Source organism: Lontra canadensis, unplaced genomic scaffold (assembly GCF_010015895.1).
Source record: "Lontra canadensis isolate GAN:19392208 unplaced genomic scaffold, GSC_riverotter_1.0 scaffold3, whole genome shotgun sequence".
NCBI lineage: Eukaryota > Metazoa > Chordata > Mammalia > Carnivora > Mustelidae > Lontra > Lontra canadensis.
The window spans coordinates 3,639,409-3,656,298 of record NW_022630997.1 but is presented as its reverse complement, the minus strand read 5'-3'; the positions used below and the strand labels follow the sequence as shown (position 1 = coordinate 3,656,298).

General features: G+C 43.5%; 1 protein-coding gene across 2 annotated transcripts in view; it reads right to left on the bottom strand.

Moving 5' to 3' along the window:
* Positions 1-2,417: 2,417 nt before the first annotated feature.
* SHTN1 (shootin 1) overlaps positions 2,418-16,890 on the bottom strand; it is a 95,906-nt gene continuing 81,433 nt past the window's right edge. Inside the window, exon 17 of one of the 2 annotated variants that reach the window (XM_032878902.1) lies at positions 2,418-2,820. In XM_032878902.1, the coding sequence (XP_032734793.1) occupies positions 2,598-2,820 (223 nt within the window). In that variant the 3' untranslated portion in view covers positions 2,418-2,597. The remainder of the gene's footprint in view (positions 2,821-16,890) is intronic. The other variant, XM_032878910.1, reaches the window with a different exon arrangement.

Below are 16,890 nucleotides of genomic sequence, written 5' to 3'. Positions count from 1 at the left end.
TATATGGAAATTACTGCAAAAAAAAGTAAAAGAGACTAGGCAAACCCCATATAAATCAGTGACGATGGGACTGGGGAATGTTAGTGCCGGGAAGAAACTGTTACATAAAGGCTGCCTGATGATCCTTCCGAGGTCAGTGGTGATGACGGATAGCTGTCCCCTCTCCACAACGTACTGCCACAGAAGCTGACGTTGTTCTATGATGAAAGCCCTTCAACACACACGGAGAAATCATCCCGGATTCTGTAATACGGACCAGCATTTACCTAACCTACAACCTAAAGATGGTCTGGAAGGATGACAATCACCTGTCCCTGTAGGATTCCATTTCCAACATGCCGTTAACAAAGAAGGTGAGGAAAGGGTTGCCGGTGAATGGCCGGAGCCATGACACCCATCTTTTTCACTCATTTATAAAATGTTTTTGAGGAAATAGCTAAGAACGTCCCCTGAAGACCTGCGCGCTGGTCTTCCTGGGTTGTCCTGTCTCGGGCTGTTTGCTGACAATGGCACCCCAGCGAGCCAAACCTCAACACTGATGTGAAAAGGAATACTGTAGGCAGAACAAGGGGAGGAAAAGCCTACATCAAATACCTTTCCACCAAGCTAATTTTCAGTGCTTTGTGACCACCACGAAGTAAGAAAGCAACTTGGAAAAGACAAGAAGACTTTCAAAGACCAGGTACTGATTGGTGCCGGGCCCCGCAACACGTCTCCCCAAGCAGTTACCTTCTTACGCTGAAAAGGACAGTGTCTTCCTAAGGGTATCATCCTGCTGACGAGTGTGATGAAATATGGGATGATGGGTCTGTGTGTCCCTCTACTCCTAGGTGTATGTAAAACCCGTTGCCAGCAGACTGCTGTCAGACCCAGGAAGGAGAGCATGAAGAAAACACGGGGTAAAAGTCCTCAGAATAAACCACGGTGTCGATTACAAACAATGACTAAAGTCATCGAATCTTGGGCAATTTTCTTACTGAAAAGTGACCGGTTTGGGGAACTCAACCAAAACTGTCAATAACCACAGTTGACCTTGAGTGGGAAACTGTCAGTGCTTTTTAATAAGTGTGGCGAGGAGAGTTCCAATCACAGCATAACAGAACTTGTCTCAGAGCTAATGCAGTCTATAGTCAGTATATCCTAGAGCACTATTATTCCATTAGGAAAATTACAGTTGGAAAACATTACATTTTAATTCCCCGTGAGTAAACCGATAAGTAACTGTAAAATCATCACTGGAAGAACATGGAAACAGGCAAGCATAACAAAGCTACAGAAGGGTAATTATCTCCAAATTTAGGAAGTACATTGATTTCCCTGCCTACCCGCCTCTTCGAGCCTACGCTTAGCACACGTGCAAAAACGAAACACAACCACTGACATTATTACTATCATTTTCTTTTGCCCTTAGGTGAGAAACACCTGACAGCTACATGCTGAGCCACGCTAACAAAACTAAACCTTCCACTTTCTTTAATAGTAAAATTACCATTACTGAATCATTGTCATAAAAAATGCATTCAAGTACATTACCACTTATTTTAAATAAACACCAATTTGGAAACAATCAACGTGGAAAAAGCTGTATAAGTTTTTTTTTTTCTTTTTTAAAAATCCCTGATTACATTTCTATTTATTCACTGTGGTAGACTGAAACGTATTTTTAGAGACTAACTACCACTTAATTTCTTTAAGAAAACACACATACGCACACAACAAACCTGTGTATGTAGAGCAGCAGTGAAGCAAGAAAACTGTGCTTATCACTTCTCGTCACTGTGCAGAAGAAATCGCGACAAGTCGCGATAAACCACGGTGCTGGTGCTGCTCAGTATGGGAGAAAACACGAGGAGCTCCGAGCACAGGGCGCACGGTTTACTGAGATAGTACTTGATGAAATCCAAGGCTGGGACTTTCCCCTCCATTCTGCATTTGGGCCACCAGCGCATTCCCACCGGGATCCTGGGAAGACTTTGGACACAGTCACCGGTGCACATGCCCCGTCCCAGAGCAGACAATGCATGTCATTAGCCTGGTCTCTGGCAGGGCTGGTTTGATGTCTGCAGCTCCTGAATTTGAAGCTTATCTCGGTATATCCTAGAGAGTGATCTGTACGCCATGGTGCCTCACAATGTTCACGCTGCTCCAGTTTCTCTCTCCAAAGATCAGACAGAAAACAGAAGCTGCTTTGGGGAGAGGGGGTTTCAATCTCCTTAAAGTTGGTCAGTTCTACTGATCCACTCATCCACAGTGCTGCAGACTTGCAGCAGCACGTTTGATGAGTGGTATGCACGTTACCTAAAATGACAGACACCCGAATTTTCGGTGACCTTCTAAAAGAAGTCACACTTAATACAGTAATTCGAAAAAAATATCTTATCCCTAGGAAGAAAAACAAAACCTACAGAGGATGTGTATTTTGCTGAGCTTACTTATGTTAATAGGTAAATTACTTACAAAAGTGACACCAGAAAAGAGCCTGCATTCTGAGTACAGTGACAAGAACAGAGTGTCTACGGCGCTTGCCAACACACCAGAACTGATCGCGTACCCCTCCGGGAAGGGTCTGTGCACCCATCAGCCCTCCGGGGTACGGATCAGCAGTGGGAGCTGTCTGCGTCTCTCGTTTTCTCAATGCCGTCTTCTTTGTGTTCCGGTTTTATTTCCTCTTCGCCATCCTTGCGTGCAGTGGAATCTTTTTCAGTGACCTGGTCTTTGGTTTGGGGTTCGTGTGTGGAAACAGGATCTAAAACTACAACGGGTCCCGCTCGCTGCTCATGGCCAAAGCTCTCGCTCCTGTGTCCGGTGTTACTGAGAGGCCTGGAGGAAGAACAGTTACACAAAACAATAAAAAGCAGACAGAGAAAGTATTTGGCTTTCATATTCCTGGATTCAGACCAACAACAACAACAAAAAAAACCCCAAATGCTCTAAGTCTAATTAACATGCACAAAGTGGTCTTTGAGGTGCCAGCCATTAAAAGAAAAAAAGGAGCTATTAGATGACATTAGGAGCGCGAGGCCAGAAGAAAGAAGGCGGAAAAAGTCAGAGCAATTAGCTATGGAAGTATTAAAAAGCCAAACGCACCTACCTGTTAATTACACACTCTGCTCAAGAAGTGCAAAGCTCCTGGGTGCCGCGCGGGCCGCCCCGCTGCCACCCTGACTCCTGTCCCACCTTCACTTAGCCAGGTCTTCACTTAGCCTCAGTCCCCACGGCCACCCCCTGCGCGTCCCTGGGGACACCTGGTGGCAAACTAGCTCTGAGCAAAGTGAGCCACCCCCACCGCGGAGGGAGAGCTCAGAGATGCTCCTGCCAGGACGGACAAGAAGAAATCTGGTCAGGCCAGGGGAGGCGCAGGGAGGAGTGAGGCCGATGGAAGAATCCAGGCACTGAGCTAAAACGCTAAGTGACCATCAACTCTTTCTAAAAAGGAGAATCGTGCTCCTTGAGAAGTGTTTTAAAGAATTTCAGAAGCTGTTTCCTTCTCCAGAGAGGCTCCCTCTCTTCCCTTCTATTCTGATGCAAGAAGCTTCCTCTTCTCAAGCTACGTGGGTGACAGTCTCTGCGACAGAGCTGTCCGTGTGTTCTCTTGCCACGGGTCAGGAAACCCGGCCACTGGCACCTACTCCTCTCAGGAGTCCTGGTCAGAAGCCACCCTCTGAAGGTACTGGGGTACCCGACTTGGTCCTGAAGCTTGATGGGTGCGGAGTAGGCAGGGCAGGGGCTCTTCAGATCTATCTGGTCTTCTTGGCAAATGCTAGGACGTTAAGCACGAACCAGCACACCCCCGTCCCCCCTCTGGACGTCAGGACTTGTACTGAGGAGCCCACTGCTCGCCCTGCCCCTTGCAGGAGTTGATGCTCCTGTTCCCCGACCCTGGGAGCAGGCCCGACCCGGGGCCACTCCTTTATCACCTGCTCCTTCCCCCTTGCCGGTCTCCCCACAGTAATTATGCAACACCGGGTAATTAGCTAACATCTGTCTCTTCAAATAAAGCGGAAGCGTCCACGAAACAGGGTCTGTTAGCCTCGTTCACACTTCTACCCCAGCACCTAGCACGGATCCACTTGTGGCGTAAATGGGCGGATACTAATGAAGCGTGAGAGGCTCGGAAACCCCGGCTTTGGTACGAATAGGTCTGGAGGTCTCTCTTCTATGACAAAAACAGCAGAACAGATGCACAACTGAGAAAAAGCAGCCCCAGGGTCCAGCCCCAGGTACTACAAACTCAAACCCCACAACTGGGGTCTTCCCGCTTTTTTTTTTTATTTTTTATAAACATATATTTTTTTCCCCAGGGGTACAGGTCTGTGAATCACAGGTTTACACACTTCACAGCACTCACCATAGCACATACCCTCCCCAATGTCCATAATAACCCCACCCCCACTCCCAAACCCCCTCCCCCCAGCAACCCTCAGTTTGTTTTGTGAGATTAAGAGTCACTTATGGTGTGTCTCCCTCCCGATCACATCTTGCTTCATTTATTCTTCTCCTACCCCCCTAAACCCCATGTTGCATCCCCTCTGTCTTCCCGCTTTCTGACCAGCACTACAGAACCTGTCCAAAAGCTTCGAAGCCACGCCCCCTGGCTGCCCAGTTATACTGTCATTTGATGACGACCAGGTCACACACGCACAGGGTCTCCTGTGGCAGTGGTAAAAGCACTGGGACGGCCAGGAGCGTGAGAGGTAGGGCAGATTTGGCAACACCCTTGTCACTAGAAAACACCAGGACACTCCCGTCGACCTTGGCCAAAGACCCACTTCTTAGGTCATCTGTTGCCATGCTTTGGGAATTTCCCCCCCCCCCCGTTTCGCCCGTGGTACCTGGTTTGACCTTCTTGGACCCAGGTGACACCTGGAAGCCTAGTGGACACAGGCAGAGGAGCAGAACCACTATGAGAGAGACGTGGGCTCTACAATCCGGATTAGTCGTCAGGCAAGGGAAAAAGCCAGTCCGCCTAGGGGAGTCTGTGGCCTCTGTGTTGGAGGCTGGGCCTGAAGTCCATAGTTCCAGCAAGGAACTGGAGGCTGGGAGAAAAGTGGCAAGAGATGGAAGACAAACCAGAGCTGCATCCGTCCTGCCCAGTCTCCAACCGCGTGATGCAGACCACCTGCAGGACACCCTGGAGCCTGACACAGGGAACCGCACACACTCCTAGTCTAAACTTTGCAAACGCTGGAGGTGGTGGTAGGGGAACTGGGAAAACTGTGGGCCAACTAGGTGATACCTCACATGAACCACAGTAGCACCTGCCCTACGTGGACTTTCTGGGCCATCAGAAGAAAACAAAACAGATGACTACTAGGCCACTCCTGCCTTCTCAATCTCCTGCAGAGTTCTCTTGTGGTCAACCCTAACCTGGAGACAAAGGGGCAAGGGAATTTTAGAAAATGAAGCGCCAGCCTAGCCAGGTTGTTCCAGGCAAAGACACAACCGTCCATAGGTCGGCCACCAGTCTCACTCCGCCATCTTGTCGCGGAGCCCACCACTAAGCAAGCCAGCCAGTCCGCTCTGAGCATGGCAAGGAAGCTTCACCTCATTCCAGGTGAGCAACTTCCATCGACCCACACTGACCTTCTTCCTCCTACAGAACCACTGCGAATGTTTTCAAGCCCATGTGTGTCTGCAAGTGAAGGGGGGATGAACACATCTGAAAAAAGCTTTCTGCCTAGGCTGGAAGTGAAAACTTCCAGGAGATGCTCTCAGGGCACAGGCACAAAAAGATAACTGGATGTCAACTGAACTGAAAACTCAGACACCCTGTGTGGTCAGGATGAAATTGGCCCGAATTGTCTCCGTCTGGAGAATTGTTCTTCTTTCCTGAAGTAAGTTTCTCAACTGCAGATTAATCTATTATTAAGTCACCCACAGCCTACAATTTGAGAACTCTTTTCCTTTGTTGATCTGATTATTGCTGAACTTGGCGCTGTGGGCAATTTCTCTGAATCTCTGCACTGAGAGTCAGAGTAACCGATTTATCCAGGAAAATGACCATGGACTTGGAATCCCAATGGGTTAAGGCTAAAAGGCACTGCAGCAATCGAGTCCAAGTGGTCCTTTAACCGAAGAGCAAAACGAGGCTGGAGGGGAGAACCCGTTAGGTCAAGAGTTAGGAGCCATCTCTGTTTTCCTGCATTTTCCACGAGGCTTACCCCAGATGGCTTCTTCCAGAAACAGGATAATGATGTCACAGGTTAATTTTGGCATGCTTACTGGTTTATGTCTTTCTGAATCCGTTTTCAGATGTATCTTTCAGAATCTGTCCCTTTCAGCTATGCCTTGCTGTTTTCCCCTCTGTTATCTTGTAACTCCTCTGGATTTGAGACATTAGGCCTGGTCCTGGTCCCCACAGGGAGCTGCCCAGGACCCTTCTGGAAAGAGAGACCTTCCTCTGCAGCCCCCATCTCTCTCTATCCCCATCTCACAGGAAGAGCCAGAGAGTACCATCAGTGACAGTGCCAAGAACCCAGGCTCTTGCTCTGTGTCGTCATGGTGGCAGATTTCTAGCAGGTTAAAGCTTCTCCTCTAACATAAACTCCCAGGGGCTCAAATGCCACAATCCAATAGGAATTATAGTAGACTATCATTCAGTTCCATTTTTCTGCTTTAATTCTTCACCTAATAAGGGCAGTGACCACAAATGAGGAATTAATAATATTTAGCAATCATGAAAAGTATGGCAGATCTTCTCCTGTACGCTACAAAATCTCCAAGTAAAACTTAAATTTTATGGGTGTTCCATAAAGTAAGACTAAACTCACGTGCCATTCGGGTTGAAAGGCATGACAGACAGGAACTAGTCTAACCTTTCCATTTGTCAGATGAAGACACCAAAGAAGAGTGAGTTCATCGATCTGCTCGAGGGCACACACCTTGTTAAGAGCAGACCCGAGACTAAAATCCTGGAATCTGGATTTCCTGGGGTTTCTTTCTTACCACAACATACTGGTAGTCGTTTAGGATCCATTCAAAATATTTTCATGGATCATTTTAGAAGGTTTGCTCAAGAGCTGTTTCAAGACAAAAAGAAAAACCAAAAAAAGCGAATTAAGAGCTAAGAGGCAACACAGCAATCTGTGCCGCTCCAGGAAGCCGGACGGGTGCCCTCTTAGAAAGCAGCTGCAAGGGACCCAGAGTGCGGGGCTGGGCACGTGGGGCCACTTGCTGGTTGGAAGAAGGACCGGACTACAGAGCAGAGGGGTACCAGGAGCACTCGAACTACAGTAGACAGCACTGCCAAAGCTGAGCTTCCAGAAAGGGACTCCGTGATTTCTCAGACTGTATTACAAGAGACGAAAGAGCAGCATTCTAATTTTAAAAAAAAAAAAAAAAAAGCACATCATTGTTTGCATTCAATGAAACTCCTTTCAAAATCAACTTTCCACATTCCAATTATATTCAACAACATTCTAGCTAACATTTCGGCTGCAATTCAAATTAACTAATGCCCAAAAGAGCCCTAATAGACGTGGTTCTGAGCTCAATTGAATACAATCAAAGCTCATGAAATGAAGGGGGAAATGCTTATTTCATGCAAATTCTGCATATCACTCAAGCTTAATTTTACTGATAATATAAAGGTGGGACATTTTGAACATTACAGTGAATGAAACTTTTAAGCTGCGAGAGTTATTTTATAAAATGCTACCTCTGAAAAGCTGATTGCCAAACAGTATAAAAATGGTTTGAGGCATAAATGCCAAGTTCATTTCTACTTCACTTCTGAGGTAACTATCTTTCAAATCGCAACAGCTGGACTATTTAACACAATCTGGTGAATCAAAGTATAGTTCTTCTCTGGTCTCCCAGTGGGACGTCTGCATTAGTCGGTGGCAGCCATCCAGCAAATGACGCACAGCCGGACGGTCTGAACTCTGTTTCATTTACAATAAAAATGAATAAAGCCGCAATCATATTTACCACCTCCAAGGACAGAAAACGGAGATTTAAATTCGTCTTTATAAAGTAGTTTCCTGGGAAAACTCCAAAGAGGAAGTCAGTTTTTATATTTTCCCTGGTGTAAAAATACGAAGTCTTACTTTATTTTCGAAGCCCTTTATACAGTCTGTAGGGCAGGGCACAGGGGCGGCTCTGTAGCAGACGTAATGTTTATTGTTTCCCTTAGGCACCCTCTTTTCCAGGAGATTTTAATACACTTGTCCAAAATCTCCCAGAAGAGTTGCAAATAGAAGGTGCGACTGTCTGTATGATTTCCAATTTTAATACTTTCAAATATAATGAAGGTAGAACAAAGCTGAACTCTTTTGGCTTTGTGTACTTTTTAAAACTCCATTTTAGGTCAAAGAATAGTTTTTAAATTCGGGTCAGCTTCTCTATCTGATGAAAAAAATAGATATAATTTTAAAGTATGAAAAAAAAAAAAAAAACAACCACTGTTTAACAACAGAATAGCACCGTGGTTTGAAAACCTGACATCAGCTATCAGATGCTGCTTTGCCCTGAAGACTAACAAGAATTCCTTCTTAAAAGAAGTAACAATGGCTGAGCAAAGACATGTGTGTCCACACGGAGCTGTATTTTCTTTAGTGGAGTTACTGGAGCACAGGGATCTCGGTGCACGGGTTCTGGCCCAGATACGGTAGGTACCCCAAAGACTCGTCCCAATTCCCTTGATCCTAACATAAGCGAGACGTGGACATTCACAGATCCGGAAATACCCTGGCCCTAGGGAGGCTCAGGAACCCAGGGCCATTCTCACCAGCAAAACCAACACCGATAAAGCAGGAACTAAGATTGATTTCAGCTCAGGCAAAGATCTGGAAACGTGTGATACTTTTGGGGGCTACTTTTTAAGCTTTCTGTAATTTTCCCCCACTTTAAGTCACCACGAAAAACCCATCCAGATCCCAGCTATTAAAAAGTGAACGTTATTTCAAAGTATTTTAAGAGACGTAGTCTTCTACAAAATTTACCATATATACCACTGGCTCCTCCAAAGGGCTATCATGCATACAGTGTTGCATTTTTATTTAAGTCTTTCAGAACAGTATTTAAAAATTTTCAAACACTTCACCTTACATTTACTTTGTTATGTATTTTAAGATGGGAGGTCACAGAGAATTCAGTGTGCCACTTTCATATACAGGACAAAGTATATTTCAAATGAGATGTGTTTATCAGGTTCCAGAAGTGAAGTCAGTTTATTCTGAGATCTGAAATTGCATTTAAGTTTTAATCTGCGACTTCTGTTTGAAGAGATTAAAAATCTCCCCTCGGCATCACCATATACAACAAAAAGGAAACACAAACACTGAAAGATGCTTAAAAGAAAAAAACTGCAAAGTACGAAAGGCAATTTGGTTCTCTCTGCAGAAATGATACATTTTATGCTAAGTCTCTTAAAATCACAGGTGTTTACAACCAGAGGCAAATGTTAGGAGGCAATTAATTCTTTGAGAGAATCGACCATGACTTGGTAGCATTTTTCACAGTCATTTTGCGATTTACTCAACAGAATGTTCACACTGTATGGCAGACAGCCTCAACAATTAACCTGGAAGAAGGTGTTCGTACAGCGACTCAGAACACTTGTTAGACAATACAGACGGGCGGACCTCTCCGCCAGTCCACAGGAGAACTCCCGGGGCGAGGCGTGGGGGGGCGGGGAGAAAAAAAAAAAAAAGACGAAGTGAGGGGATCTCAACTTCCAGAACATCCAGTTGTTCTGCTAATTTTGTTGTTAAGACTTAATTATCCATGTACAGGCACACAAGGAGAACCTTTGTAGCGGGGCTTTGCTGAGCAGAGCTGTTTCCTGCGGTGTGAGTACACAATTCGACAGCACTAAGATTACAGCGGAGGGCACAGCAAATCCTTTAATTGTATAAGAGCATCAGATTAAGCAGTAACTTCCATGCGGTTCGTTCTGCCGGCTAGTAGTCTCTTCTCAGAAGCAAATGTTTACTAAGGATAGGGAAGGGGCCCTGCATTCTCCCCTCCACGCCATGCACATACACACAGATGCACGTACGCGCGCGCGCAGACACACACACACACACAAAGGAAGAGAAAGGAGGAGAGAGGGAGATGAGGCAATGGTGTCGGATGAAAGAACAGGAAGAAAACCCGCCCCTTCCACCATGGGGACTAAAAGAACTCCATTTTCCATGTGAACAAAATGTTGACCCCGACCTCTCTCAAGGAGTAGGTGTATGGCCAGCCAAATTCATTTCCAGCTGAGGTCAATGTTTGAGAGAAGCATTTTATGCCAAGCTTCCCTAAAAGTAAGTTAAGAATTTCGAGTTCTATTTGGTAACCTATTGCAAAAGCACAGCTCCTCCAGCTCCAACCCAAAAAAGCAGCACTTTCAATTTCATTTTTCTAAATCAGTTTTACACTAGAAATAATGACCTAAAACTAAAGAGACCAGTTAGAGGTCAAACGATGATAAAATCAATCTTACTTTTAATTCAAAACCTGAAAGGCAATTGGGTATTTTTCTTTCATAGAAATGTTTGACTGATCACAGTAACCTAGAGACATCTAATGTTAGTCTTTTATCAACTACCCTTTGCAATTCAGTTAATGGCTCAAGCAAGATGAATTCTTACAAAAATAAATCTGCGCGGGGACAAAAGACGCATGTATTTAGAGATACCACAGGTCTAGAAATTAAATGCAAATTACAATAAAAATGGTTTCATTGGAAATGGACATTTTTCTACTGAAATTGAATTCCAGTCATTGATACCTGGGCTTTTGTTTTTTAAATTCTTGTAGGGCATGGTATGGCCTGTTTTGACCTCCTGAACAAAAAAAGTCAAGCTAGCTGCCTGTCTCGTGGCTAAAAAAGTACAAGAGTTTGATAAAGCTTAGTGTTTTGGGGGGGAGATCTGGGATTGAAAAGAAGCATGATGAGTGAGAGAATTGTTCTCTGGGTGGGTCTCTGGCAAATGCGGCTTTAACAGTATCTCTGCGAATAAGGACCAAGAGATGAAGACCCAGCTATGGAATCACTGAGAAGCACACCAGTAATGATGGAACCTGAGTCCACTTTCAAATGGGTTCTCCCCTTGGAAGCTACGTGTTGTAGGAGTAACTAGATGAAATGAACAATCATCTGGGAGGCTGACTGCCTTGTTTAGCGGTGACTGTCAAGACACTGACCCTCCTGGAAGCGTTCACAGGAAAAGTGAGCATGGTTGAATAGAGCTTAGTACGGATGGGGAGGACCACCGGTTCATGACACGCTTCAGAGACAGAGAAGCCAGAGGACAAGAGCACACGACGTCACCATGGGCCCTGCCCGACAGGGAGGCAAGACTCTTTGAAGATCTGCTCAGCTCCTTCTCCATAATGAAGGCCCACATGGTCTGCCTCTCTTTATAACAGAGATGTCCTAAAACATGACAACCAATGGACACTTATGCACAAACTCAAAGGAGCTAACCGGGAGCAGACCAAAGACGGAGGTGTCTCAAAAGGGTACAGCACACAGCTGATACAACAAAATGTATTTGGGGCTACAGAATGTATCTTTTTGTAACTATCACAGCAGTGACTCACCTTTACTTTACATTGCCATGTTATATTATGATTAAATAAAACACACCTTCTGAATGCAATGATGAGTTAGATATTTCAAATTTTGATTCCCGAGGGGAATAAATTATTCTTCAAAATGTTTGAAAATGTCAAAAAAATTAAAAAAATGTGTAAATGAAACTTACACCACAGACTCTAAAGTCACTTGGGCTGGTTTTGTGATATGGTACTTTGCAAAATTTGTGAAGCTTGCCTCTTTTGCTGGACATTTGACACAAAAAAACACCTTAAAATGATTTATTTCGCCTACTATTTAAGTCTTTGTGCTATTTCAGATTGGCTCCTCTTTTCAGAATTGTTTTACTGGCTAACACTTTCTTCCCTTGGCAAGAGACTCTGTGACCGGTGAGGTCAGGCTCAGGAGCGGGAGGGGCAGAGGGCTGACCTACCCATGAGGGCACAGGGTCAGAGGAGCAGGACTTGAGCATCACTGGGGACGGGGAGGGATTAACTGCAGCATCACTGCTTCTAGTAGAAGGCAATCATTCACTTTCCCCTCCATCCCTCAAGCTCTTAATATGCACAACCCAATACAGTTCAGAAGCATGAGCTCTGGAGGTACAGTCAGATCTGATCTGACCCTCGATGAGGAACAGAATTTTGGGCCAAGTGTTTGCCTCGTCAAGCCTCAGTTTTCACATCTGTAAAATGGAGCTATGTCCAATCAGTACATTTAGAAGAATTAAAATTATACATGAATGTATAGGACTTAATGAATGTTAGTGAAATAGAGTAACAATAGCAAAACATCATGGAAGTGAATTCCGAGGTCCAGAACTTCCAAGATGGAAACTGGTGCCATTACTCATTGTCTCATCTATAATCAACATGTATCTCCCGCTGGGAGCAATTAAAGTACTTCTCCCCTTGGATAGATATTGTTATAATATGAATATATACTTACATATATGTTGTAAAGAAAAAAATATTAACTAAAAAAAAGAGAAAACACATATACAATGGAATGTCATAGGCGTTTCCCCCAAACTGTTTTCCTAGTCCCCTTCGCCTGTAACAGTAGAGGACATCAGGTCCCTGCATTCTGTTGATAACAGAGCTAACATGTATCAGGGACTTCACACAGACTTAGAACAAAGTATCTGTGTATATTGTGTCACATTAAAAAGTCTATAGCTGCAATCGTGGCAACTGATGGCTATTTCTAAAAACTGAATTCACTTTCCAAAGCCAAAGTGATTTGGAAGCCCCGAACCTACAATGGAGATTAAACTAGGCCATATCACTTTTTACCAAAATAAATGCTGACACACAGGGCACCTGGGCAGCTCGTCAGTTAAACGTCTGACTTTAGCTCAGGTCCCAATCTCAGGGTCCTGGAACTGAGAACTGTGTGGGGCCCACTGCTCAGCATGGGGTCTGCTTCTCCTTCTCCCTCCTGTCCTGCCCCTCCCCCTGCTTGTGCATGCTCTCTCTTGCACATAAATAAAACCTAGACAGATAAAGAGACGGATGGATGGATGGATGGATGGATGCTGGCACTAACTCTCCTGTAGGACCAGCTGCCCAATTTTTCTCCCATGTGATCAGGTTATCTCTAACCCAGGCAGGTCTGCGAGCATTTGGAATGACAGCAACAGGGCTGGAGTGAGTCTCCTGACATCGCGAGCACTTTTCTGAACAACGACAATCATTTTGATTTGGATTTGTAAATTCTGGTAACATAGTTTAAAAATTATTTTTCATTCCTGGGTTTGTGTGTGTTTTACTGTCAGTTTGTACTGAGAGACACAATGCAGGCAGAAAATACGGGCTTGCCTCTTGTTGCTTATCTTAACTGTGAACTTCTTTCCCAAGCAACCACATTTGTGAGAAATGACCGAGGCTGTAGAGCTCTCGGGGGACTCTGGAGACTGCCTCATCCACTTGCCCCAATTTTAGATAAGAAAAAAATGCAACAAAAAGAAAACAGAACAGTGAGGTTGCATGACCTTCCCAAGGAAATCGGGCCTGGTCAGGGAAACAGGTGTCCGATGTCAAAGCTCTGAACTCAGCTCTGGTCCTGGATGAGGCAGCCATGGCCTTGCATTACGATTTCAATGTAAGACGGGAAAGGAATTTACTGAAATAGTTCTCGTAAGTTCTCCAACTCCCATAATGACTCTACAAGGCAGGTGTTATCACCTTCATTTTACACACGAGAAAACATGAATCCTGGGCTCTATAACTTGCCTTAGGTCATAATGGCCACAAATGGCAAACCCAAGATCAGGACGCCCATTTATCTGGTGGCGTGGGGAGAGCTCCGGTTCCGGCAACAACCGGATGCCTCTGGGCACCCTGTGCACAGATGGAAAGGCTCAGGCTGTTTCCCTGCTCCCTCACTCCCTGGTCTATATGCTTTTACAAGGGAAAATACGAATCATCCTCATCTTTCTGACCCTGTGCAACACTCACCCTGTTTCCAGGTATTACAGCTGTCTGAAAGTAATAAAATAACTCTCTTTTAAATAAGTCTATAATTTGGAATTTTCTCTTATTTTACATTGACCATCCCAAGCATGGATTAACGTGGATTAATGAGTCTTACATATTTTAACAAGGCCAGATTTTTACTCTCAATCAATAGGAAAGAGCATGAAAGCAAAAATCAGGTTTGTTGGTTGTTGGCTATGTACCTATATGTGTATTCTTTATTTTACTTGGCCAACTCTTCACCCCTCACAGCATGAGGGGAGATTATTATCATCATTCCTGTCTGAATTATAACTAATCAGAAATAACGAAATTCAAGTTCGCTATTAGATTTAAGATATTATTACTAGATAATATATACTTATTAGAAATAATTAACAGGACACAAATATTTCTAAAGCTATTATTAAAATGGAAATAATTAGGCTTCTCCAAGTCTTGGATTATCTTTTCCTTTTTCTTAAAAAAAAAAATAATAAAACCCTTGCTTTGCTTAAACTGATGACAAGAATGTTAATTTTAATTAATCCTTACAATTAAGTGTTAAAGATATCTCTTGCCATGTCATGAGTCCCTAAGAAATAAATCCATATATTTCTGGCTCCACCAGACTGGAGTTAACTCAATTATTTGGAACATATATATATATATTGATTTTAGGAATTTATTTAAAAAAAAACTTTCTAGGAATAGCTTGGTGTTATAATTTTCTGATTAAGTGAAGATCTTATGCAGAAAACACCTTTGTTTCTACTCTTTTAAAACCCTTAGTAGGTTTCCAACCTTTCTTGTCTACCTGAGGCCATACAAGCAAGCATAGCTGAATCTTTCCTTTAAAAACTGTGCATGCTACTGTCTCTGATAACTTTATCTCATGTAGGTACAGAGATGCAGAAGTTATACAAAACTGAGCCAGCTGGAAATGGCGGCAGAGCATTAAAACAAAACAAAAAAATGTTATAAAACCAAAGAAGCCAACCACAGAACACTCAAAAATCTCCAATATTTAGTCTATGCATATGTGGGACTGTTGAATAACAGAGGAAATGCTGGTTAATTGGGTATTCTAATCAACTGACATTCTGTTGTTTTAGTAATACTAAAAATGTACTCATTGTTCATTTATTCAACAAGTATTTACAGAATTTCCAGGATTTTCCCAGGTGTTGGAGATACTCCAGCGGGCAGACAACAAACAAACAAACAAACAAAAAACTCTTATCTTCATGGAGCTTACATTCTGGCAGAGGAAGAGTGGAGGAGCGTGAGGGGAATCAGAGCTTAGAGGAAGAGGAATTGAAATTTTAAAACGGAGTGGTCTGGGTAGGCCTTACTGGAAAGGTGACATTTGAACAAAAAAAGGACCGAGATGAGATAAAGAAGAAGGTCAGTGGGGAAGGACAGAGCAAGTCAGAGGAGCCAGTAGGGACAGCAAAAAGAAAGGATTAGGGTGGAGTGATACCGGGAGGGCAGGTCAGGGTGGGAGGGACTGGGGGTGGGGCAGGGTGGGGTGGCCACCAGGCTCAAACACTAGGGTGGAGCAGCCACTGATCAGAACAAAGATACTGATTATTAGAGTAGAGAGGGTTTTAAAAAGCAACAGTAACATTCCGTATTTGGATCGCTGATGTGATTTCCAAGTGCTTTGACCATCCAGGTCTCTGAGATAAGACAAGGTAGAGATAAGCCTCTACCTTCAGGCTGGTGTTAACCGGAGGACTTCTTAGAACCTGCCAGAAACAGTCTTCAAGATAACCCTTCTCGGTCCTGGCAGGCTGGTTTTCAAGGAATCCTGATGTACCATGTGAGATTTTGCTTTCAAAGCTTTCATGTAACTACATTAAGTTAAACTTCTTTTACTCATTTAAAAAACAAAACAAAACAAAACAAAAAACTAGGTTTGATCATAAATGAATGAAGTGTGTGTGCCCGTCTGGGACATGAGTAATTACCAGGTACCTACACGAAATACTGGGATTTATTTGGATCGTCTAATTATGCTTAAGAAACAGATTTTTCAGAAAGGCACCCTTCTTTGCTAAATGACTGTCAATATGAAAATACACGGCGTTAGTTATTTCAGCTAAAGAATGTCAGGAACTGAATCATCAAGCAATGGGTTATGAAGTTTAAAAGTTAATACAGCAGCCCCGAGTATTTGTATTAGTGCTTTAAGTAGCTAAATTAAATTGAAATGTGCCTCTTAAGCAGTCATTGAACAAGCAAGATGAGAAATAAATTGAGCTTCACTTAGGCCTTTATGGCATCTAACAACTGTGTCTGTCAACACACGGATCCTTTTCACTGTCAATTCAACACACATTTTGCAGACCTTGGGCCTGCAATTATTTCATTTCCTTTCTTGGAAATGTAATTTCCACTTACTTTTGGAGAATAAAAGACAGACAAAAGGAGGAAGGAGTTGCAGTATTTTCTGATTAAGATTATCTGTATAAAATGGTAAAGGAAAAAAAAATCTATACGCACACACTGAAGCAGTTCTCAGCAACTAACCTGTCTCAGCCAAATTGCTTTTGTGTCTGGATATTGGTTCAGATGTAGTCAGACTGTTGATGTCAAATTAGGTGTTAAACAAATTTAATAGGAAAGATGAAGAATGAATATAGATCATCTTTCTGTTAGAATTGTTCAAATGACTCCAGTCAAAAGAAAGGAAATGCATGACTGCAGGAGAAAGTGTGCTTTTAATTAAACACAAAGAAATTAGATAAAACTGTAAATCAGCAAAGAAGGCCATTCATTCCAAAAGAGGGGGGGGGAAAAGTTAATAGGGCCAGGGAGAGAAATGTAAGAGCGGAAGAAAATTCCAGTTGACAAAAATAGATCTAAATTGAATTGCAACTTCGTTTGTCCAGGCTTTAC